Below are 23,997 nucleotides of genomic sequence, written 5' to 3'. Positions count from 1 at the left end.
TAAATCTTTAATGCTCATCAGCAGGGACTACATGGACCAACTAATGTGCCACACATTAATGCACTTTAGAAATCACACTTCTACAGTGCGTGTTATCCCACTAATATTAGACAATCCCTTAATAATACATTAGTAGTTAGGATAGTATTTTTATTAGGTTTTAGTTTGGTTTAACTATTTCTAGCTATATGTTTACCAGTACCAGATGGTCAACTTCATAGCTGACCAAAAATATCCTGGTTTTTAAATATTGCTGTTTGTGTGGCACAGCTATACTACTCAGTAATTGGCATTATTATTTTTTCTTCGTGAGGGACATACCTCTGAGAAATGTTGTTTTTCATTTATTCTCCAGAGGAACCCTAATAGCCTGGGGTGCATGTGTGACATACCCCAGGTACAGTCTGTGCTGATGAACAGCTGTGTCACCTCAGCCTTCTTACCTGGGGTGCTCTTTACAGTGCTTTGTGCTGTAGCCACCACTCCTGATCTGCTGTCACACAGCCTCCAGCATGTAGTCACTCCCAGTCACATTGTATGAGTTCTGCAGCCAGCCACTCTTGAACCACACTGCAGGGTGACAACAGCATGCTTCCAATCCCAGACTTTCTCCTGAACAATACAGGCTCATGTGAAGTCCATCATTTTATTAATAGAAAATGATATATACAAATCCTGTTATCCCAAATGGAGTTTCCCAAACACTTCATTTCAAACACACTGATAAAGATAAAACAAGTTTATTAACTACAGAGAGAGATTTTAAATGAATACAGGAAGTGAGGCATGAAAGTCAGAATTGTTTACAAAAAAAAAAGTGACTAACTAGAGTAAATTCAAAGCAAAGTATCTCACCACCTGTTTCAACAGTCCTACTGGCTGAACTTCTTTTAGTCAAGATACCTCCCGTAGTCCAGTGTTGTTTTCTTTGTTCTTCAAGTGTCGTGAATGCTGTGGGCAGAGAAAAAGGGAGGAAACCTTTCCTTTTATGGTCCTCTCCCGCCTTTGAGAGGCTTCTCCATCAGGCAGCAGGGTGCCCAGGCTGTCCCCATTGTCGGGAACGCTATGCTGTTTCTTTGCTAAGATGTAGACTTTCATCCATGTCCCTTTGCCTGCTAATGAATGGCCATGCAAGCAGGTGATGGATGGCCTGTTTGACCTTGTTTATACCTGACTGAGGTGTCAGTTTGCCCATTGTCTCTGACAAAGTAGTTTGGCCACTCCCAGAATTTGAATGTTTCAGTAACATCATACAGTGGAATCTCATAACTTAATTCAATGGAGCAACACATATTTTGCCAGGACAGCATTGACCAGTGAGTTACGGGTTTTCAGATAAGAACTCCCAAAGCGTACTTTGTACCAAGATTATTATAATAGTGTGGGAGGGGTGAATACAGGGGTACAGACCATCACAGAGTGCTTGAACATGATTCTTTTAGATAAATAAATGAGACTTTCCTTGGATAAGGGCAGACGAGAATCTTCTGGCTCAGAGCAGTCCTCTTCTGAAAGTGCCTTGGTAGGCACTGGCTCTTGAAGTTTCGAGGCTCCTGCTTCTTCACTGAAGCATTCCTAGGCTGTTCCAGATGCCATGTCTTCCTCAGGAGTTGAAAATGGTAGGACACAGCACCACTCCCGTAAGAAACACAGATGTGGTCCCAGGGACCTAGCAAAAGAGAGGGGAAAATCTCCTTGTCTTTCCTTTCAGATGAGTGTTGCTTGAGGCCTGACCAAGGTCTCTTGGATACGCATAGAAATCTCACTATCTGTGCTCTAGTACTATTTAAGAGTTCATCTCTAGCTGCCTTCAGTATGGATCTGTAGTACCACCATCTACTGTAGTGCTGACAACTTCTAATTTGTTGTTGTCAGTACCAGCAGCTTATGTAATGGAGGATTTAATTGTATCAGCACTGCCAGAGTCACCTTTATTGTCTTTCATAGTGAAAATACCTGCCACAGTACCAACTGCTATGGTACCAGGGCCGTCGTTGGCGCTAGTAAAGAATCTCCTTTCCTTAGACCCACAGGCATCTACTAGCTCTGCTCCTCCGCTACATGTGGAGGACTTGTACTGCTTCTCTCTCAGAAGATCATAGTGGGGAGTCACCACATACTCACCTAGGCAACAGTCTTATGGCTCCTACTTTTCAGATGGGGATTCCAGAGCTAGGAGTCCTAGTAGGCAAATGGAATGTAGGGAGAGACCAACTTCTTGGTATCCCTCACTCTGGCTACCCACTTACTGCATATGGTTCTCATTCCTGGCCATACTGGGCAGCTTGAGCATGTGTCATATTAGGAAGCCCTGCTCCTCTTTTCGATCCAAATCCAGATCCTTCTTGACAGAAATCCAGGTACAACAGCAACTACGTCCTAGCTCTTCTGTATAGAACTTGAGAATTTACATGTTTATGAAGAAAAGCAACATTATTCTATTAAAGTTGCTCCTGCAGGCATATCTTCATCACCAAGTGAAGCTGACATATCTTATACTTTCTGCCCCGTTGTATATAAGTTTTTTTCTAAATCTTCTTTGTAGAGTGGCAGAGGTGCTGGAAATACCAACAGAGGTTGTGCAAGAAAAGGCACACAACATTTCAGGAAATATTGCACTCCTCTTTGCCTGAAGCTTGGCTGTGAATGAAGGTCATCATACATCGACCTCTATTCCACCATCTTCTAAAAAAGCCGATGCAATATACAGAGTCCGTTTTTCAGACTTTTAATATTTCTACATGCACCCAACACCTGGGTCACAGATGGTTGCTGCAGCTCAGGAAAAGATATGGCAGCAGCATTCAAAATCTACACTGAAAGAGAGAGAGCTGAAACACACAGCTCTCTTTGGCAGAAAAAGTTATTAATGTGCTAGTCTTAGAAAAGAGAGTCTGATAATTAGTATGAAAGTGGGCAGAAAGTGTCTAACTTCCTTGATAAGGTATCACCACAAGACTCCAAAAAAAGGATGAAAATATCTAACTTCAGAAGGAGAGCTCATTGTGGATACCTCTTTATAAGCAGCAATCAATGCTTCAGATACTGCAGCTAAGTCAGTGGCAATAGCTATTCCTATGAGGCATGCCGTGGCGCTAATCTTCTGGGATTCCCAGAGAAGTTCAGAATGTAATAGAAGATTTTGTTTTTGATGGAAATTAAATTGCAGCACCCAAACTGATAATGGTCTACTTTCACTAAATGATTTTGGGGCTGTGCGCTCAGATCCTGGGCATTTACAGCTTTCTGCCCAGGAGGAAGCATTTTAGGTACAAACCTTATTCAAGACAAGCTCCTGCTTCCTCCTGTCAGTCATACCACTGAACTTCCCAGAAGGAAATAAAAGTTTGATAGAAGACCCTCCTCTGCTGCTACTGTGGCTTCACTGAGTTACATGCCAGCTTAAAAACAGTTTTCCATCCAGAGCTGTTGGGAACCTCATCTGAAGTTTCTTTTACACTGTGCGTCACTTGTGGTGGCGTGTGGTATATGTGTAGTTTGCAGAAAAGCAGGTTGCATCCACACTGCAGTATGCAGCTACACATGTCAATGAAAGGTGGTGACTGAGTGGATGCAGCTGGGAAAGGTTCAGCAGTGAGTATGTGCCAGAACCTTTCTCTGCTGCTTTCCCCTGTGCCAGAGCCTTTCCCTGCTGCTGAAGTCTTTCACTGTGGTGGGGAAAGGCTCTGGCAGTTCCCTCCAATGGGAAAGGGCTCTGACAGCAGTTACATTACACTGTTGAAAACAGCAACGTAGATGGAGGCCAGGTGAGGTACTTTTTGGGTGAGTAAAGAGTAGAGGTTTCAGGCATATCTGTACTCCACTCTGCTAAGCAGCGCTTTACTGTCCATACTGCTATTTATATCCTTGTTAAGGAAGCATGTGGTGTATGTATTGTACATGTCACCAAAAGAGGTGTGGAATGTAGATATACCTTAAAACATCCCTATTTCCAGTTCAAAAACAGTTGTTGATTTTATTTTCGAGAAGCTTGGAACAATGTTCCACAATCCAGTGAGTCCTAGAAATTGTAATTGAAAAAGGTTACTCAACTCAGTTTCAGTCAGTTCTAAAACCTACCAATCTTCCCTCTCCCTTTTCAGGGACCCTTCTCACCAGAGATTGTTGAATCAGAAGGTGAAATCCTTTCTTATACTGGGAACAATAGAAGGAGTTCATCTTCTGTTTAGAGGGAAGGGTTTTTATTCCCATTTATTTAGTCCCTAAGAAGAGAGTAGAGTGGTGGTGGTATATATGCATTTGAGAGAACTCAATATCTTCATTTGTTGGTTCAGCTTCAGTGTGGCCAGTCTGGCTTCCGTTATCCCTATGTTAGATTCTCAGGATTGTACTGCAGCTCTTGATTTCCAGGCAGTGTTTTCATATATTGATCTATCCAGCTCACAAGAAATACTTAAGATTTGTAGTTGCAACATCACACTACTACTAGAAAACTACCTTTGTCTATCATTAGCCTCAAAAGTCTTCATATGTCACAGGAACAGCACATTTAAAGAGTCAGGGTATTATAGCTTTATTCACGATTATTATCTGGTTCAGGAAAACTCCTCAGCAAGTCACAGACACCATACATCACATTCTTAAGCTTTTCACTGCTCTGGGCTCAAATCAACCAAGATAAATTCTTGTTAGTGCCAACTCAAAAAACAGAATTTGTAGGAGCATTTCTAGACCCAACAGCAGAGCATACTTAACTCAAAGCAGGTTTGATGTTTGTCAGACTTCATAAATCAGTTACAGACAAATGAACAGATGACTATAAGGGCTGGTCTAAGAATGTTAGGCCACATGGCATTGTGTTCATTTGTGACTCAGTATCCAACACATCACCTTTGTTGTTTGCAAGTCTAGTTCAAGTCCACTTATCACCCAAGCAGACATCTCAGAGATGTGGCAGTTGAGATTCCACAAGAAATGCTATTATATTTAAATTGGTGGAAGAACCTAGATCAAGTTTGCAAGGGCATTCCATTTTCTCCATTTCTTCCCCCAAAGATGATGATGATAGGTGCTTCAAGTTTGTGATGGGGAGCTCATCTTTTCCATCACAGGATCTGTGGTCATGTACACAGATTCATTTGTACATCCACGTATTAGAACTCAGAGTGATCTGCTTGGCGCACATGATACTTATCCCTTTCTTTCAAGGCAAGACAGTTCATGATACTCAGTACCGTGACACTGGTTTATGTCAACAAACAATGAGGAGCTGCTTGGCTGTTGAACTGGTACCCTGAACACCAAGTTATAATCATTGCTCTCTGCTTGGATTACAGAATAAGTTGGCAGATGGCCTGAGCAGGTATTTTTCTTACAAACACTCATGATCAGTAATGGATTCCCTCATTCAAAGAGTATTCCAGTGCTGGGATAAGCCGTACATAGAAAATAACACATCGTCAAACCTACTGTTGGAGTGGATCAGAACTTAAGATTCAAAGCAGAAATATTTTTCATATTGTGGACTGGGGTGTGATACATGCACACTCTTTTTTTTTTTTTTTTTTTTTTTTTTTTTTAAACAAGGCTTTTGAGGAAAAATCAAACAAGAGTCTTGGTAATAGAGCTGGACAGGAAACAGTTTTCCCCTCCCATGATGATTGAGATTTAAAAAAAATTAATTCGCATCCTGAAACAGGACAAAAAGTCAATGTCCGAAGTTTTCGTGAACCAAAAATAAATAAAATAGAAAAATGCTTTGGGTTAATCAAATGTTTTTTTGATTTTTCACCATTTTTTGTTTGTAATTAGCTTACATTTTGAACTTACTTAAAATGACTTCTTTGAATTTTTTGTTTAGAAAATGATTTAAAAATGTCGCAACAAAACATTTTGGCAGCTTCAGATTGGAAAAAAAAAAAGTAGAAAAAATAGTTGAAATCAACCTTTTCCTGCAAATAATTTGTTTTGACAAATCCACATTTTCCAGTGGAAAAAAGCTTTGTCAAAATATTCCCCACCAGCTCTGTGCTGTACTGTTTTTATTAGCACCAGCGAGGCCCAGACAATACTGATACAGACTGGTTAAAACTTTCCAGACATCCTCCAGAAACATTGCCAATGTCTATGAACATGATTTCTCAGGACAGCTGGAAGAGTCTTCTTTCAGACCTGGCATCTCTGCATTTTGTGGCCTGGATGCTGAGTGGCTAACTGATTCTGAGAAACTTAGCCTCAGAGATGTACAAAACATTTTGATATGAAGTAGAAAAGATTCAGAAACATTAGATAAACCATTAGAATTTCTTTTTCCCTGGATCCAAGTGGTATTATCCTGTAGCTGCTATGGACTGGTCCCATTGGTATAGAGATACGTTATGGGACCAGAGGGTCCTGCACAGGCCTTGGAGGAAATTCCTAAAACAGAACGTGGTTGCTCAGGCTATACTCTGGGACCAGGATTTAGGCTTCAATTGTAGCTTACAAACCTTGTTTCATGCTACTTCCAGATTCAGGAAGGGGAATGCATTGGTTTATGTTTGTATCACGGTTGGAAAAGGTGTCTTTGTAACTCAAAAGCTCAAAATTTAAAATTTAAAGAATGAAAGCTTAGATTCTGTAGACTGTTAAACCACGCCATTCACCAGAGAAAGTCTTACTCACCACTGGTGAGTGGATTTGTCAAGTACTGAAGTATAACTTTTTCAATGTGATGGAATTATTGCTTATATCTATTTGGATAGTAGTGTCATATGGCACAATGAACTTTAAACAACTATATATGACTGCATTTGGATCATTTGAGTAATGGATCCAAGATATTGGATCAGAGAAGAAAGAAGCTGGTGGTTTGAGATTATGGGTGGAAAAAGGTTGAGAATCCCTGCAGTTGTGGAAGCTTCAAGTATTATGCCAAATCAGGCCTTCATGGTGCTAATACAAATACCACACTTGTCTTAGAGTGTAATTGTACATGTTTTATTTGTACAGAAATGTCTTTATGGTTGTATTATGAACAAGGAAAATTAGTATTAAGGCTATTTGGGGTACAAGGCTATGGCTCTGTGTTAAAACAGAGGTAAATTTTGCAGCCATTACAACTTTGATAGAATAAAGTCTCAGTATAAAAAACTGTAGCTTCAGTAGCCTCTTGTGACCTGGCCTACAATTTTAGGTTATCTGATTTCAGCAGGAGAGCACTTACAACTGAGCTGATTGCCTAATTTTCAGTATTGATTTCTGAGAGAATAAGGCACATTATGTGAAAACCAACATCTAAGCAGTAATTGGTCTTAAGAGTGTAGAAAATAGTTTTTTCCAGTAGAATTTTGAGAATTATTCTTAAATATTTAATAACTAATCTTTTTTTTTTTGAGGGGGGGAAGAGTAAAAGTTGTTTAAAAGCTTAAATAATTTTCAGTTTATACGGTGATATAGCCCATGATATAATATTTGCTTCTCTTATGAGCTAACCTTTACTTTATCTTTCAGTAGAGATTATTTAAATGCAGGGTTAAACTGTTAAATTTTGTCACATAAAATTAAAGGATTATTTTAAATTGTCACTAGTACAGTAAAACTTAACATTATGTACTTTAATATGATATTCATGTATGCTAGATAAAGCCTAAAGTATTTTTAACAGAATAAGATGAGAATATGTATATTTTAATTGGATTTACCTTGTAACTAGATGCAATTTTCTGCTTTTCTTAAAAATAGCTTAGATCTGACAAATGTCCTTTAACCACCCCACCTCTCCGAAATCATATACTGCAGCAGCCTTTTACTCACAGTTCTTGAAGTGTTTGCAAGTAAGGTCCACCTTTAGCCAAAAAACAAACAAATGTCTTTAACACGTGAAACAAATCAGTTCTGTTGGTTCACCAACCTTCAGCTCACCCAACCAATGACTGTACAGTACCAGAAGGATGTTAATACCACTTCACCTAAAACTGTAAGTTAAAACTTAAGGTCTGATGGAATGGTTGGAGCACAATTGGCAAGTGTTCATTTTTGTTTTAATATCAACAATTTGTTTAGTATCAAACAATAGAAAATGAAGTATTGCACAATGTATTCATAGAAAATAGGATAGTACTAGAGTTTAAAACTGGCTTTAAAAAAACCCAGAAACTTAGTTGATAGCCAGTACACCAATATTAATTTTGCCTTAGTCCTTTGTGCTTTGATTTAAAAGCATGTGATAAATACGTGGATTTTTAAAAAATATATACCCTCAGTCAACTTTTAGATACAATGATCCACAAATAAACCCTCTGCTTTGGGGGTCAGAATTTCTTATCATTTACTGATTTTCTTACCTGTCAGTATAGTTGAAGTGCTGTTTAAACTTGATGTATGTTCCTCTGCAGCCCTAAAAAAGATTGACTGAAACAACACTCCATATAGAATAGGTAGTCAGTCTGTCTTTGAAAATTGGAGTAACAGTGGATAAACTTTAGTTGTGATTTAGTTAGGCCTCTAATGAGATTCTGCTTCCTGAATTTCCCTGGGTCTGCTGGAGTATCATGCAGTTTGTCTGCCATTGCTATTTTAGTATGTTATAAGTATCAGGAGTTCCCTTTTTAAATACTACTTTGAATTAAGTCATAGCAGCAGTAGTGAAACTAGTTGGACAGCACTTCAGGGTGGTTTGGAGAATTAGGTTTGCAAATATATTCATTGTAGTGCTGGGGAGCATTCCAATATTTCTTTTTCCATACATTTGGGTTCCCAGTTGTTAAAAAGGAGTTGATCTGTTTTGAGTTTGAGTAGTAGAACTACGTTTTTTTAAGAAAAGTGCAGTACTTCTGGGGAAGCTGCGTTCTTCAGTAAATCCATTATGAAATCCTTACTCTTAATACTGAAGGTTAAAAAAGAATAGTATGTACTCCAACAGTGTAAAAGCAAAAGGATTTACAGTGTGGTTTAGTGCACATATTGGTGCTGTGCTGAGACTTTAAAGTGAAAGTTTTAAAAGTAAATGTTTCTGAGCAAACTTGAAAGACAGGCAGGTGGTAGCCAATTTTATGAGTTGGTCTCTTCCCCTCCCCCTCTCTTTTTAGGCAAATTAATTTTTAGATTATATTGACAAGATACAGTGCTAACTACCAGTATAAATAACTGACGGGTTAATTACACTTCACAGCCTTTTGGTGTAAATATAAAGTACACGCAGGTATTTGAATGCTTGCGATGTCCTGGAGTTTAACAGTCAGGATTTTTTTTTTCCAGCAAGACCACATGACTTCTTTGATGCACAAACACTGGATGCCATACGACATCGAGCCATCTGCTTCAACCTCTCAGCTCATATAGAAAGTTTAGGAAAAGGCCATAGTGTTGTATTTCATAGTACTGTAAGTATTATGTTGTTTCCTCCTTCGTATTTGCATTTGTATATCTGAAAGTGTAATGGCTACAGTGATATTCTAATTCTCACCTGAGTGAAGATCTTGTTAATGATATTCCATGTGCAAAAATATTAATAGGGAATTTTCACTTAATATTAAAAACAAGGAAATCGAGGAACTTAATTTTTAAGGTATGTTGGCAGTTATTTCCAGTAATGCGAGTTTTGTGCCCTAGGTTTGGGCAGTATCTTAACAGTAGATACGTAGTGATGAACAATTTAATTTCAAGGTATCTTCTCAATTAAAACTCATTTCATTGGCTTTGTAGTATGAGTTTCTTAGTATCATAATGTGGAATTTTTAGGGCTTACTATTAAAAAAAAAAATTCAAAAAAGGATACAAGAATGAGAATAGTTGAAAATATACTTATCAAGAGAAATTAACGAAGTCCTATAAAGTACGTATGCTTGTTTTTGTATGGTCCTATTGGTGGACTGATGGGGACGTCCAACCATGATCTACATCAAGGTCTTTTTTTCATTATAAAAGTTATGACCAAGATAAGTATCTTAATAAAAATTCACTGTTGTCCAGTTCCCATAAGCATACCACCAGAATACTAGGCAAGTAGCAGCTGATAAACTCAATTTCAGTCCCTTTTACGTGTAATATTTTTAGTATTGTATTGTATTTTTCATACTAAGAATATGTAGATGGATAGGACGGATATTAATATACACTGATGCAGAGATCAGCATGGTTCATTTAAAAAAATTGTGTGATTGTGTTCCATCAGTGATGAAATATAGAAATCGGAATTTCAAAAAATGTCGCATCCCAATTTACCTTCCTAGGTCAGGTGATGTGGATATGCAAGAGAATGAAGACATAACCATAGTGATGAATTTTAAGCAGCAGGCCACTAATTGATTAACTTTAACAAAACTATTGGGAGGGAAGGGAATTGTAGTCCGCTGAACTACCAGCATTTAATTGGGTTCAGTGCACGGTTAACTGATTTTAAGGCATACAACTGCTAGAAAGGAAGGAGGGCTATTCTTGGCCTAACCCTCCATATCTAAGAACAGGACTCAGCCCAGCTGTTGAATCCAACCCATGGGAAGGATGCATTAAGCTTAAGACTTCAATCACATTTCTGTAAGGGTAAGAGAAGCTAATGATACAAGTTACAAGAAAAAAAAATTAGAGTGAATTGGATTTAGAATTTCTGTCTAGGAAACCCCATAAAATATACCTTTCGTAACATATATATCTAATTGCATGCTATAACTATGTACTAACCTATAATGGTTAGTCATTATTAACTTCTCCGTTATAAAATAATCAGCAACTTGACCTTGAGCCTATTCAGTTGAATTTACTGTTAATTCTAGAGGGTTACTTCTTTCCTCTGTTGAGGTCCTGGTTTCTTGCGTTTATCACCTCTGTTCACATGCAGTTCTGACTAGAGTTGTTCTTAAAGCCTTCCACTTTAAAAATAAAAAAAAAGTTAGGCTCTTTGTCATGACTTGCCCTTTCATCGGTGCACACTTTATTAAGCACCTGTGCAACATCATTGCATCCTTTTTGCCCCTCTGATCTTGGGGACGATTTAGAGAGAAGAGCAGTTGACAGGAAAGGATGGCAAATGTGGGTAGACCAGTGTGCAGCAAAGCATGGGATGGACTAAGGTCTAAGGTAATCTTAGGAACTTGCTTGTAAATATCGAGCCTTGATGGCTGCTTTTCTTAATTCTTTTGAGGAGCCTGCAGGTCTCTTCAAAGCTCAGTGTTAGACTACACCTACAATCCCTGGGTTTGACAAAACACAAAACTTGTTTAACAAGAGTGAACATAATACTAACAAAATAACAACATTCAATAACCTTTCTACTTCATACGCCACTGAGGACAGCCCAAGCTTATAAAAGCCCATCAGTACTGCTTCTCCTCACAGGAGCTAACTGACTAACCTTCTTCCTTTTCCCAGGAGCTAGCTGCTGATCCTTCAAATTCAACCTCTGTAGTTCTGAATGAGTTGTCCGTGTGGAGCTTCTATCCAGAAGTCAAAGCCTCTGTTTCTGTGCATCCAGTGGCATGTGTACTTTTTGCTTTGTTCCCTAACATACCTCGTGTAAGCCTGCGTGGCTGTCCCTCCTGGTCTTTCTCTGAAGCTGTTGAGCCCTTAGCACTGCAATCAATTAGTGGGTATTAGCAGTCTGCTTGATCTGGGCAGGGCAATGGCGAGTCTGTGAACCCTGGCCCTCGGGCAGGGCATGGCACCAACAATTAGGGGCTCTAATCTGCAATCAGGACGCAGTAACACAGTCTATAAGCCCAGACCCTGGGGCAGGGGAGCAAGCAGTTAGGGGCTCTGGCCTGCAACCATGACAGAGTGGTAAGGCAGTTTCGGGGCTCAGGCAAGAGTGAGTGCCAAACATAGGCCATCTGGCCTAATGCGGGGAGGCTGCCACCCCAGGAGTGGGGTTGCAGGGGGACACCCCCTCACATCCTACTCTACCAGTCCCAACCCAGGGCCCTAATGGTTGCTGAGTGGTCCGCCCTTGGGTCAGTGGAGATCCACCCGCAACATGCCCACCTAGTATTAGGCCAGGGTCCAACCAGACTGTTGTCTAGTTTCCCAGGCTACTTCCAAGTGTTGGGGAGATAGGTACCTCTGTGCTGTGGGTGTCCTCCATCTCCTTGGGATTGGTCATCAGCAGTAGCCCGAGCCACTCATCGATGCCTCGATCAGCCAGCAGCCCTGGGAGCTCTGGCCAGTCATCGGGGTAGCCCCAGCAGCTCCTTGTTGTCTATCAGGTGCCAGCCTTGGGAACTCTGGCCAGTCCTCAGGCGGCAGCCCTGGGAGCTCCTCCTCAACGTCCCACTCCAGAGGCAGGGGAGAAGCCTCTGTCTCTCTTGGCAGCTCCAGCTAAACTGAGCTACAGGGCCTGCCTTTTGTACTTTCTCTTCCTGTCCTGCCCCTCAGCTTCTGGCAGGGTAGGCATGGCTTTCCTGGCTCTGCAGCCCAAGGGTGGGTTGTGGTCCTTCTTGGTCCCTCTCTGAGGGAGACCACACCTCCTCGCTACATACCACCATATGGTTTTGCTAAACTTTTATCTTTTGACAGCATTTACTGTCAAACAATTTTTAAATCTACGTAGTTTCTTCTCAGACAAGGTAGATGAGGTAATATCTTTTATTGGACCAACTTCCTCCTGCCGTGGGCAGGAAGCCTGACGTATGTGTTCCCTCCAATTCCACTCATCGGCAAGGTCCTAGCGAAAATCAAAAAGAGACAAAGCTCAGGTAATCCTATCACCCCGGTGTGGCCTCACCAGCACTGGTTTGAGACGCTGTCGAGCCTGGCAGCGATCCCTCGGTGATCCCTGATGAATTGACTGGACCTACTGTCACAGGATCACGGCCACCTCTTGCACCCCAACCTCACGTCCCTCCTCCTCATGGCTTGGATGTTGCGTGGCTGAACCCTGAGGAACGGGCCTGTTCGGAAGTGGTCCAGAAGGTCCTCCTTGAGAGTAGAAAGCCGTCGACTAGACAGATTTACCTGGCAAAGTGGATGAGGTTCTCCTGCTGGGCGGCCAAATGGGGCATCTCCCTTTCGTGTTCTTCGGTGCAGTCTATCTTAGACTCCCTGCTTCGTTTGAGGAACCAGGGCCTGGCGCACTCCTCTATCAGGATGCATCTGCTGATCATTTTAGCCTTTCATCCGCCAATCCAGGGGCAGACGGTGTTCTCGCATGACGTGTTGATCAGGTTCCTCAGAGGTCTTGAGAGACTTTTTCCACAAGTTCGATCCCCAGTCCCTCATTGGGATCTGTTTGGTTCTGTCAAGGCTCACGGGTCTGCCCTTTGAGCCTTTGGCCTAGTGCTCCCTGTCTCACCTATCGTGGAAGGTAGCTTTCCTGGTGGCAATGACGTTGGTGAGGCGAGTCTCTGAGCTGCGAGCCCTGACTTCAGAACTGCTGTACACGGTCTTGTATAAGGACAAGGTTCAGCTCCGACCCCACCTGTCTTCCTTCCAAGGTGGTGTCTATTTTCCACATAATCCAGGACATCTTTTTTCCAGTCTTCTGTCTCAAACCCCATGAGACTGGTGAAGAGAGGCACCTTCATGCTTTGGACTTAAGAAGGGCCCTGGTTTTCTACCTAGATGGGACAAATCCTTTGCATAAGTTGACTCAGCTTTTCATCTCTATAGCTGATAGAATGAAGGGCTGAGGATTTCTAAATGGATCACCTCTTGCATTCATACTTGCTATGAGTTGGCGGGAGTCCCTACATCACTGATTGTCAGACTCACTCGATCAGACCACGGGCATCTTCGGCGGCCTTCCTGGCACACTTCCTGATCCAGGACATCTGTGAGCCGCAATGTGGTCCTTGGTGCACATGTTCATGCCCCCTCCTGAGCCATCACTCAGCAGGTCTGGGATGATGCTAGGTTCAGCAGAGCTGTTTTGCAATCTACACATCTGTGAACTCCTACCCACCTCCAAGGGATACTGCTTGGGAATCACTTAAGTTGAATGGACATGAGCAAGCATTCGAAGAAGAAAAGACAGTTACCTTTTTCCGCAACTAGTGTTCTTCAAGATGTGTTGCTCATGTCCATTCCACAACCCACCCTCCTTCCCCACTGTTGGAGTTTCCGGCGAGAAGGAACTGAGGGTGGTGGGAGCTGGCGGTGCCCTACATATTGCGGCATGTGTGCACCATTCTAAGGGGTGAGCCGGTCCCCTACAGATACTGCTGAGGAAAAAACTTGCGGCACCAGTGCATGTGGCGTGCACACGCATCTAAGTTGAATGAACATGAACAACATGTCTCGAAGAACACCAGTTACGGAAAAAGGTAACTGTCTCTTCTTTGTTGCTTGGGTGGCACAAAGTGGTATACAGATTCTGGAAGTAAATGCCAAGTGAAGAATTCATTTGAAAAAAAGGAAACTCTTCATTGGCATAAACCCAGTAGAGGTGGTATCTGTTCCAACAGGAGGTGTGCCAGGGAAGAAAGCAAGGGCAGAGCTCCGCTATGCTAATCTCCCACTGGTATAATTTAGAATAGCCTCCAAACTGCTCTGACACCAAGTGTATGGTGTAATTAATTAATTTTATTTCTATAGAAATAAAAACTGCATTTAAAATGTCCTCAGAGGCCAATAATTTTCTGTATCCTTGACTTTATATCACGTGTGTCTAACGCACAGGTTCATTATTGTGGATTTCTAGCCAACAGCAGTGTTTTTCTGTCTTTAAGTAAATTGATTGACTAATAAGCCCATGGTTTTTTTAAAATCCTCATATCTCTCTTTAATTAAAAAACTAGTGAAGCAGATGCCAGCGCTGGAATCTCAGGTGAGGAAAGACTACTTCAGAGGCAGAATGCTTGGAAAGCTTAACAGTGTTAGGGAATTATACATATTTGAAAATTTGTAAGTTAGTGTGATACGAAAAGCAGCCTTAGATGAGTTTTTGAAGGTACAAATAAGGAGAGAAAAATGCACAAACATTCTAGTAGACCTCAATTCTGTATTTTGTTTGATACCTTGGGGCATGTCTAGACTACAAAATTAACTTAACCTAACTTACGTTGGCATACAGCTGCCACACTAATTACATCGCTAGTGCATGTCTACACTTTGCTCCTTGTGTAAGTAGTGCATGTTCTGACCAGGAGTGCTTGTACCTATTGTACTGTCAGTGTGGGGCATTGTGGGATGGCTTGTTAAAGCCTGTAACAGTCAACATAAGCAACAGTATTAAGTCAGCACAGCAGGGCAATTAGGTCAGCGGAGCAAAACTTTAGTGTAGACCAGTGGTTCTCAATCTATTTACCATTGTGGACTGCATATACAGCTCTGTTTGTGTAACATGGACCACATCCACACAATATGTATCCTACCTTTATGGCACTGAGGATGTCACATGGACTGCCATTGTTGCTGATTTGGGCCACAAATGGGCTGTGGGTTGAGAACCATTGGTGTAGATACCTTACATAGGTTGATATAAGCTGCCTTGCATCGACCTTGTTCTGTAATGTAGATCAGGCCTCGGTATAGTTAAATTTAGTTTTATCTATGATTTGTATGATGGGCTTTTCTTTTGGAAAATTAAATCGCCTCATTTGTCTTCTGTCTTTAAATGTCCATTGTTAACTTAAAAGCAAGCATAATTAAAGAATAGACATTCTTTATATAACAAAATTATATGAAAATCTTTGCCTGGCAAGAAGTCTAATTCCTGTTTTGTGGTGAAGGTGAAATCTAATTAAATCAATTAAAGTGACAGGTAACTGTCAGTGTTCTTATCCACAGATAAGCACCATGTCATCAGCCTAAGTGTGCTAGAAGAAAACAGTTCAAGCTTATTCTGAAAGCGTGCATGCTTTCTGTCAAATCAGCTTAAAGGAAAGGGTATATGAAACTGAATCAAGTCAGCCTTTTGTTATGAACCTGACTTTACGTGCCTGGGAGTATAGGCATATCTGGAGACTTGATTACTCTGTAATTTTTTTTTCCTCTTCTGTTGCTGGCATGATATTGATGAATGAGTCAATCCTATTACTTTCTAGAATGGCTGCATATAGATCACTGAAAAGGTAGGTCAGTTCTCTGAATTCATAGTGTCAGCAGGATTGTAACAGAATCCTAGTGCCAAGGTCTCCACTTCCAAATGTATTGCCGGTGATTTGCATGAAGTGAAAAATAGTTGTCATTTGAAAGGTTCAGTATCAAAGAAAGTGGAATTTTTCAAGTAGCAAATTAACCTTTCTTGTGCCTGCTCCTTCCTTAGTGTCTGAACACATGCAAAATTGTTACATAACAGTATCAATTAAGTAAACAAATTTCTATCAATAGTTTGATTTCAACAAGCAGAGCTTATTTGGGACAGCAGGATCACGTCAATGGAATTTAATGGCCTGTGCTGGATGGTTGTCCCTTCGCAATTTTGTAGCTGCAGAATTCTGACATGTATGCTTGCATCTGCAACCAGCCATTTCTATGTACTGCTGCTGTCTGCCACGATGAAAACAATCTTTTCTTTGATCTGCTTCATTTTGTTACTCTGTGTGACTCTTCCTGTCTTGCAAAGTGATTAAAAGAAGTTTAGCATCAGTGTCTGCGTGATTAATAACATCTTCCACTGTGGTAAATACTGGCTTAATTGCACAATTTTTGTATCCAAGAATACAAAGGATTTAGTCTCTCATTAAGCGAAGATGCCATTCTCTCTGTAGTTGTCACAATCAACTCTCAGTTCCGAAACTGATTTTTCTCCCGATTTCCTCACTTCTGTATTATTTTTTAAGAAATTCTTTTGTCCTTCAGATTATTTATGAGGTCTTTTAGCAAAGGTAGATTTTTTTTATTAGATTCAAGGGGCATTTGACGAGTCATGTGAAGTATGACACTTCCAAAATAGTGTTTCCATTTTTTAAAAAAAATGTTTTGGTCAGGTCATATTTTTTCAGATATCTTGGCCTACAGGCATCAAACTTCTTTTATTATTGAGTCCTGGAAAATATGTCATGGATAGGGCTAGTCTGGAGAGTATAGTTTGGGTATGGTAACATGGGAATGGCTTCAGTTCCCGCACAGTTTATGAACATCATCCTCAAACATCTACATAACTTCTTGACGTTAGAGTTTAGTCCTGCACATTTTGCAAAGATTGTTTGCAGAACAAGTGCACTTACCTTTAAAAGCTCAGCAATAATCTGTGGCTCTGACGTACTCTGAATTGGCAGTGTTACAGGCTTTATAGTCTCTATCACAAATTTGATGGACTGCCATGCATTCATAGATGTTCAGGAGTAGTTAGGATTAATGTTTGTACAGCTCTTTGGCAGTGTGTGCGTGCTCAATATATAAGTGTTAGGTCCAGCATTGGAGAGCCAAAGAATAGTCCAGTACATGGGAAAGCAAGCAGCCCACCCTGGATTGTAGGTTATTGGAAAGTTTAATGTGGATATTAACACATAGATGTTAAGGAAAATACACTACATGTGTAAGCGAACTGTATTAACTTGTATTTTACGTAGCTTTTTTTAATGCTTAGATTTCATTATGTTTTATTTAAATCTTGGCCAAGACTTTGAAGCCTAAGTATAGGATCCCATATTTAAAAATCTGGCCCTTGACTGTAAGGATTTATTTTGTGAGAATAGATTGGCAAGTGTTCTCCAGTACCAGCAGAATAGAGAACAGTTTGTTTGCAAATAATTAATTTTTATGATCCTCTGTAGAACAGTGAGTCAGCTGAATTTCTTCCAAGAATTTGTGATATGCTGTCATACTGTAAGTTAGTCTGAATTGTAAAAACGCAGTTTCATTTTCTCCTAAAAACCCATTGTGGGGAGCAACGTTTTCTGTTTTAATATTACCACCTGTGTCCATGTCTTCCACATTTGAAATGTCTTGGGTGTTAACTACTGGGGGAGCTGGCACCTCGTGCAAACTTAATTTGTGTATATACACACACAGACACACACACACGTGCATATACACAAAATATATATAATCCTTTAATCACATGAATCATATACTGTTTTTTTCCTATAGGGCCCCTTCCTCATTCAGAGAACACTTTTACTCCTGGGGGCATTTTGTGCCCCAAAATTTAAAAATTCTGCAAATTTTATTTGTCAAATACTACATAATCACACTCGTTTCAATATTTTGGTAATTTATTTCAAAATAGCTGTCAGTAAGTATGTCTGTAACAAAACAGACAGACACAAATTCCCCCAAGAGTAGAGATTGAAAGAAACTCCTGTGACAACCCGGTTCCTATTTCTCTGGCCCCTCACCCCGCACCCCAGAGTCCAGCCGGGAGGGGTCAGATACCCACAATCCCTCCACCTCCCAAGCTCACTTGGCTGAACCCCCCTCCAACTAATACACCCAAACCCCCTACTCCTCACCCCCAACCATGGCTCCCCCACAGCCCAGATACCCACACCTCCTCACCCTCTGCAGAGCCTAGCTGTGGGGTCTGCCCTTGCCCAGACATCTGTTCCCCAGAGCCCAGGGATCCAGAGGGACAACAGCCTGATGTTCTGTCCCAGGCTTGCACAGAGTTTCCTGTGTGTTGCCCTCTCCTTCCCTCAGGGCATGCTGGGAACTGCAGTTGCCAGGAACCCTCTAGCTCAGGGGTTCTCAAACAAGTGATTGGGACCCTCAGGGGATCGCGGAGTTATTACATGGGGGGTCACGAGCTGTCAGCCTCCACCCCAAACCCTCCTTTGCCTCCAGCATTTATAATGGTGTTAAATATATAAAAAAGTGTTTTTAATTTGCCGGGGGGGTCTCAGAGGCTTGCTATGAGGAGGGGTCACCAGTGCAGAAGCTGGAGAACCACTGCTCTAGGTTCCTCTTCCCCCAGCATTGTCTTCCATGTGGAAGCTGGGTTCTGCAGAGTCCAGTGGCCTCTAGTGGCGGCTAGCAGCACTGCAGCCCATTTCTGTGGGGGGAAGGAAATTGTGCACTCACAGCATTTTCTGCAAAATTCTGAATTACACAATGGTTCAGAATTCCCCCAGGAGTAGCAGTTTGTATGTACAAGGGGGAAGAATTAAGATTGCACAGGCATCCATAAATGTAACATTTCTTAACTTTTTGAGTGATTTATACTGCAATCTAAATACATTAAAGGAACATTAGGTTTTGAATGTAATGTTAGAATGAGATTGTAAGCTCCATCAGGCAGAAATTTTGTCTCCTTAGGTATTTCATAAAGCATCACATGCATATTTGTAACTGTGCGTAAAAGTTGTGGATCTTATTCAGTAATTTCAGTTTTGAAGTAACTTTGCAAAATCTTGACTGATTTTTTTTTTAAAGCTTTAATTTAAAAAAAAAAGTAAATTTCAAGATACATCTGAATTTTCATTCAGTGATTGTTGGATATGTCAAGTATGAAATATTACGGGAAATTTAAATGAAGGTTTACAACCTTAATAAGAACTATTCGAGCAGTTCTATACATAGATTTCTTATGCATATAATTATCACTCTTTGATTAAACAATTTTTATTTCTTAAGTAGTTGTTTCAATTGGGATAAAACCTAGCAAGGGAATGTAAATGTGAGCAAATATTCTGCAAATGTGATTTTTAAATAATGTTTATTTTAACTGTTAATGTCAGGTAATAGCTAAAAGAAAAGAGGAGTCTGGAAAAATAAAACTCTTGCTTCACTGGACACCAGAAGACATGTGAGTACATACATTGTCAATTATACCATTTGCATGTGGAGGTGTTTACAATTCAGTTAATGTGCTCTCCTTTATTATTATTTGAATTTTTAACAGTACATTTTCTGTGTAAAATACTGGGTTTTTTAAAGTAACCTGGGTGTTTGGAACAAAACTGTCATTAACTTTCTCTTTTGTCTAGTTGATTTTCTTCAGTTGCCAAGTCATTGAGATGATCCATTATTACCGTCTCTATGTAAATGCCTTTTAAAAAATACTTTGTTTTTTCATAAGTAGGTGTACGTGCTGTATTAGGCCAGAGTAAATGTTAATAGCCAGTGCTGTTAATCGTTGAAATGTAGAATTACTAGGGCTATCAAGCAATTAAACAAGAATAGAATACTATTTATTTAAATATTTTCAGATGTTTTCTACATTTTCAAATATATTGATTTAAATTACAGGACAAAATACAAAGTGTACAGTGCTCACTTTATATTTATTTTTATTGCAAATATTTTCACAATAAAAAACAAAAGAAATAGTATTTTTCATTTCATCTAATAAGTACTGTAATGCAATCTCTTTATCATGAAAGTTGAACTTACAAATGTAGAATTGTATACCAAAAAAAAAACTGTATTAAAAAATAAAAGAATGTAAAACTTTAGACTTCAGTCAGTCGCTCAGACAAACAAGTTTGGTTACAATTTGCAGGAGATAATGCTGCCCGCTTCTTGTTTAAAGTGAGAAGAGGTGTTCACATGGCACTGTTGTAACCAGCGTCACAAGATAATTATGTGCCAGATGCGCTAAAGAATCATATATCCCTTTGTGCTTCAACCACCATTCCAGAGGGGGGACATACATGCTGATGGGTTTTGCGCAATAACAATCCAAAGCAGAGCCGACCAATGTATGTTTATTTTCATCATCTGAGTCAGATGCCACCAGCAGAAGATTGATTTTCTTTTTTTTTTTTGGTGGTTCGGGTTCTGTAGTTTCCTCATCGGAGTGTTGCTCTTTTGAGACTTCAGAAAGCATTCTCCATACCCCATCCTGCTCAGATTTTGGAAGGCACTTCAGATTCTTAAACCTTGTGTTGAGTCCTTTAGCTATTTTTAGAAATCTCACATTTGTACCTTCTTTGTGTTTTGTCAAATCTGCTATGAAAGTGTTCTTAAAATGAATGTGCTGAGTCATCAGAGACTGCTATAACATGAAATATATGGTAAAATCCAGGTAGAACAGAGCAGGAGACATACAGTTCTTCTCCAGGGAGTTCAGTCACAGATTTAGTTGATGCGCTATTTTTTTTAATGAGCATCGTCAGCATGAAAGCATGTCCTCTGGAATGGTGGCTGAAGCATGAAGAGGCATACAAATGTTAGTATATCTGGCACATAAATATCTTTCAATGCCAGCTACAAAAGTGCCATGCGAACTCCTGTTCTCACTTTGAGGTGACATTGTAAATACGAAACAGGCAGCAGTATCTCCTGTAAATGTAAACAAACTTGTTTGTCTTAGAGATTGGCTGAATGAGAAGTAGGACTGAGTGGACTTGTATGCTCTAAAGTTTTATGTTTTGTTTTTTAAGTGCAGTTATGTAACAAAAAAAATCTACATTTGTATGTTACACTTTCACAGTAAAGAGATTGCACTATAGTACTTGTATGAGGTGAATTGAAAAATACTTTTTTTATTTTTACACTGCAAATATTTGTAATTAAAATATAAAGTGAGCACTATACACTTTGTAGTGTGTTGTAATATAAATCTATATATTTGAAAATATAGAAAAACATCCAACATTATATAATAAATTTCAATTGGTATTCTATTGTTTAACAGTGCGATTCATTGCGATTCATTGCGATTAATTTTTTTGAGTTAATCGTGTGAGTTAACTGACTAATCGACAGCCTTAAGAATTACAGATGGTTTTGCAGTATAGGAATATATAATAAAATGGCGATTGTTCTCTAACTATGGTTTATCTGATTCTCAGTATGTCAGGTGTTGGGAAAGTGAAATAGCAACAAACTTCATAAAGTGGACTCATAATAGTGTTGTAATTGGTAATACACAGCAGGACTACAAGATACATAAAGCAAATGCTGCAATCTCGCAGTAAATTTACCATGGGAACATTACATTTTGTTGCTTCAATTGTAAATTGTGTAATGCTGCCATTTTGGATTCTTCTGTTTAACTAAGACACACTGAGAAAAACCTGCGACTGGCCTGTGTGAGCTGATGTGGGCTGCAGGGCTGTTTCATTGCTGTTTAGACTTCCGGGCTTGGGCTGGAGTCTGAGCTCTGGGACCCTCCGACCCTGCAAGGTCATGGAGCTCGGGCTCCAGCTGAGCCCAGAAGTCTACACAGCAGTGAAACATCCCCACAGCCTGAACCTTGCGAGCCTGAGTTGGTTGGCATGGATCAGCTGCAGGTTTTTCTTTTGTGTAGACCTACACTAAGAACAAACTGCTACACTGCACTTGAAGCTTTCTCAATGTGTTTGGTTGCTTTTTCTTTTGATTCTGAATGTTCTTTGAGTAATGTTTTTGTGCGTACTCCACGTCAGGATACGTGATGAAATTTTTCATCAGTGTCTTTGGATCCGCAACTGTGCCCTAGATACCCTCATGCTCTTTTATGAGGTCATATCAGGAGGGATGGACCCGCTGCTACTCCAATTCCTTCTCATTTGCCTGCGGCTGTGTCGCAGCATCTTCTAGCTAGCCTTTTGGTTTGCTATCCTGTTGCTAAAAATTTTTTTATTTTTCTCATTTTTGTTTAGCACAGTTTGTGCTTTTATAAAGGGGAGGGGGTTTCCCTTCCCTTATTTTGCTTGATTCAGGCCTTTGCTTTTTCTCAGGTCTTTGGGTCATGGCCTCAAGTTTACGTTAGGCCCAAGACCCTGGGCTTTAAATCCTGCCATGGGTCTGACCTGCCATGGGTCTTTCCCCCACAGAGACAGTTCAACCTGCTCCATTGCCTCAGGAAATCTCACATCCCCTCCCAATCTAAGATCTGCTCAGGATTTAAAAGCAGATCTAATAAATTGAGGAAGGACAGGCTCAAATACCTGTCAGTGGAGTGCTGCCTGAGACCTGTGGGATTTGAGTCATCCCCTTTGTACATCAGATCCTCAGAGAGCTCTGGTGATCGTCTGTACTGGCAGTAAGCAAAGACCCCGCAGGCCCTTCGAAACCATCTAAACTGGGGATTCTCAAACTTCATTGCACTGTGACCTCTTCTGACAGCAAAAATTACTACACGACCATAGGAGTGGGGACCAAAGCCTGAGCTTGCTCGAGCCCTCAGGCTTCAGCTTCGGCCCTGGGTGGTGTGGCTCAGACTTTGGCCCCAGGCCTCAGCAAAGTCTAAGCCAACCCTGGTAACCCCATTAAAACAGGGTATTGACCCACTTTGGGGTCATGACCCAAGGTTTGACAACCGCTGACCTAAACCATTGAAGAAGAGCAGCTTTCCTTCCCCCGAATGGGAGAAAAGAGAGAGAAAAGTTACCCTCAGTCTGGGTCGCAGGGGACCTTGTGACTAGTTATGGGAACCATTGAGGCTCCCACCAAGACCACAGCACAGGCTAAAAAAAAACATGCCATGTACTGAGAAACCATCAGGTAAACTATCTAAATTGGCACCAACGTTGGCACTGGACTCTGTGACTCTGACATAAGGACTCCCAAGTCAAGTCGAAATCACTGTCAGTACTACCTCCAGCAGCAAGACATGAAGGAGGCACTAGTTGTACTTCAGTGACGTCTCTGGTACTCTTGATGTTTCCTATCCAGAGGCACTGGTACTGTCTAGTCTTTTGACCCTTGAGGACCTTCAGATTCTGGAGGAGTCATTGTTACTGAGGGGTACTGTGAGATGCTCCCCACTGATACCATCTCGCTTGCTGGAGCCTACTTCACCTCCACTACCGTGTTCAGTGTTGTCTTGCCCCCTGGTACCATCACTGTCTTCAATCTTTCACAAACTCGTTGTGGATACACAGATGCATTTCCAGTTCTATCAACTGGACACTATCTGATATCTTAATAGTAACAGGATCTGGTACTGATGCAATTAAAGAACCCATTTCAGGCACTCAAACACTGGTAACTGGCACTATTTGCCCTTCCAGTTGACCCAGGAGACAACTCCTTATTAGATTCAGAAGTGTCTATTCAGGGTTCCCAGTTGAGCCTCCTTCATTCGGAGTTTACCTTGGCAAAACTTTTAGCAGGGGATACATCCAACCCTGGCAAGGACAAGTAGGGTCCTGTCCCTTTTCCTTTATCCAATGTGAAGTGCAGATGATTCTGCTCCAGGAGAGGATACAGGTGGAACTCAGTGGGAGATGCCCTAAGAGTTCCTTGGCCTCACATACTGCTATATGTTTAATCCCGACTCCCCTACTGCTCAAGCATCTAAACATAGCAAAAAAA

General features: G+C 40.7%; 1 protein-coding gene across 1 annotated transcript in view; it reads left to right on the top strand.

Moving 5' to 3' along the window:
• Nucleotides 1-23,997, top strand: part of AEBP2 (AE binding protein 2) — an 84,415-nt gene that overhangs the window by 49,871 nt on the left and 10,547 nt on the right. The window contains 2 exon segments of the mRNA XM_030541762.1: nt 9,199-9,323; nt 19,491-19,558. Of these exon segments, the coding sequence (XP_030397622.1) occupies nt 9,199-9,323; nt 19,491-19,558 (193 nt within the window).

The sequence above is a fragment of the Gopherus evgoodei genome, chromosome 1 (genome assembly GCF_007399415.2).
Source record: "Gopherus evgoodei ecotype Sinaloan lineage chromosome 1, rGopEvg1_v1.p, whole genome shotgun sequence".
Taxonomy (NCBI): Eukaryota; Metazoa; Chordata; order Testudines; family Testudinidae; genus Gopherus; species Gopherus evgoodei.
The sequence above is the reverse complement of the archived record's forward strand: the minus strand, read 5'-3'. Positions and strand labels throughout refer to the sequence as shown.